At 54.1% G+C, this 1,143-nt stretch overlaps 1 protein-coding gene across 25 annotated transcripts in view; it reads left to right on the forward strand.

Moving 5' to 3' along the window:
- Positions 1 to 30: 30 nt before the first annotated feature.
- Positions 31 to 1,143, forward strand: part of LOC108691965 (calcium/calmodulin-dependent protein kinase type II alpha chain) — a 105,871-nt gene continuing 104,758 nt past the window's right edge. For all 25 annotated transcript variants that reach the window (XR_001931942.1, XM_018199965.1, XM_018199966.1 and 22 more), the window contains exon 1: positions 31 to 206. Coding sequence is in view for 24 of the 25 variants with exons in the window: in XM_018199965.1 (XP_018055454.1) it covers positions 142 to 206 (65 nt within the window). In the remaining variant the exon portion in view is untranslated. The remainder of the gene's footprint in view (positions 207 to 1,143) is intronic.

A 1,143-nucleotide genomic window follows, 5' to 3' on the forward strand; every position in this document is an offset into this window, starting at 1 on the left:
GTTCCCCTCTATTGATCGAATTTGACCTGCGAAGTTTCCCCTAGCGCGTGTGTGCAGTACAGTGGCGGCCGGTAGTGGCTCTCTCGCGCTCGTGTTTCCGAGTCTGGTAGTGCGGTTGAATTAATCGCGAGCAGCCTCGGTATGTCTGTGCCAACGGCTTGCACGCGATTCAGTGACAACTACGACCTGAAGGAGGAACTCGGCAAGTGAGTAGCATAATTTTACTTACATTCGCGGCGCATGCCGCGTGAACGAGCGAGCGTGCGAAATCCGCTTACTCCGCGTGCTTTGTCGCGCCTACTCGCGACATCGCTCGCTCGCTCGTTCGCGCTTTACTCTCTTTCTATCGCACTTTTGCCGTCTAACCAGTTCTCTTTTCCCATCTTCACTGATAATTTTCGCAACGAAAGAACATAGCGTGAGAGGAAGACGGACAAGATGGGAAGGAGGTGAGTCGTTCCTGCCGGCGCGGTGCGACATTCACAATCGGAGCAACTCCTCGGTTCTTCCTCGTCGGATATTCGCGCGTGCTAACGCGTTTCTGCGCGAACGAGCGCAGGTACATGATTCGCGATCGGCGTATCGCGTATTCGCGTATTTCATATTCCGGAGCATAGCAGACGACGCTGCGCGGTCGGCCATAATTGTTCCCTGCTGTTCTCTGCGTATGCGGGGTCTCTTATCCGCCTTCCTTCCTCCCTCCCTCTCGCCCTTCTTCCCTTCCTCTTCCTCTTCCTGTACATCCTCTACAGCGTTTACCGTTTGCATTCTGTCGTTTCTTATCTCTCCTCATCTCTCCTCCTCTCCTCCATGTGCGCGCTCTCGCCTCGGTTCTCTAATCGTGTATGTCACGCCAAGAGTCTCGGTGTCTTTCTCCTGTTTCTCTCTAGTCTCTGTCGCGGTCGCGGGAGACACCCCGCATTGCATTTCATCTATATTTAAGCGCCACGGGCCGTCTGCTCGTGTGGCTCAGCCTCTATATATAAACTATATAACTATAAAGCGTCAGGGCGTCCGTTCTTCTTCGTCTCCTAATTCTTCTCGCGTCGCGCCGTGCGAGAAGCATCGTGTATACGTTCGCGGATCAGTTACCGCGAATCGATATCGCGTCGTCGCGCCGCTTTTTACCTTCGTCACCCCCTT

This window comes from Atta colombica, unplaced genomic scaffold, assembly GCF_001594045.1.
Source record: "Atta colombica isolate Treedump-2 unplaced genomic scaffold, Acol1.0 scaffold55, whole genome shotgun sequence".
Lineage (NCBI taxonomy): Eukaryota > Metazoa > Arthropoda > Insecta > Hymenoptera > Formicidae > Atta > Atta colombica.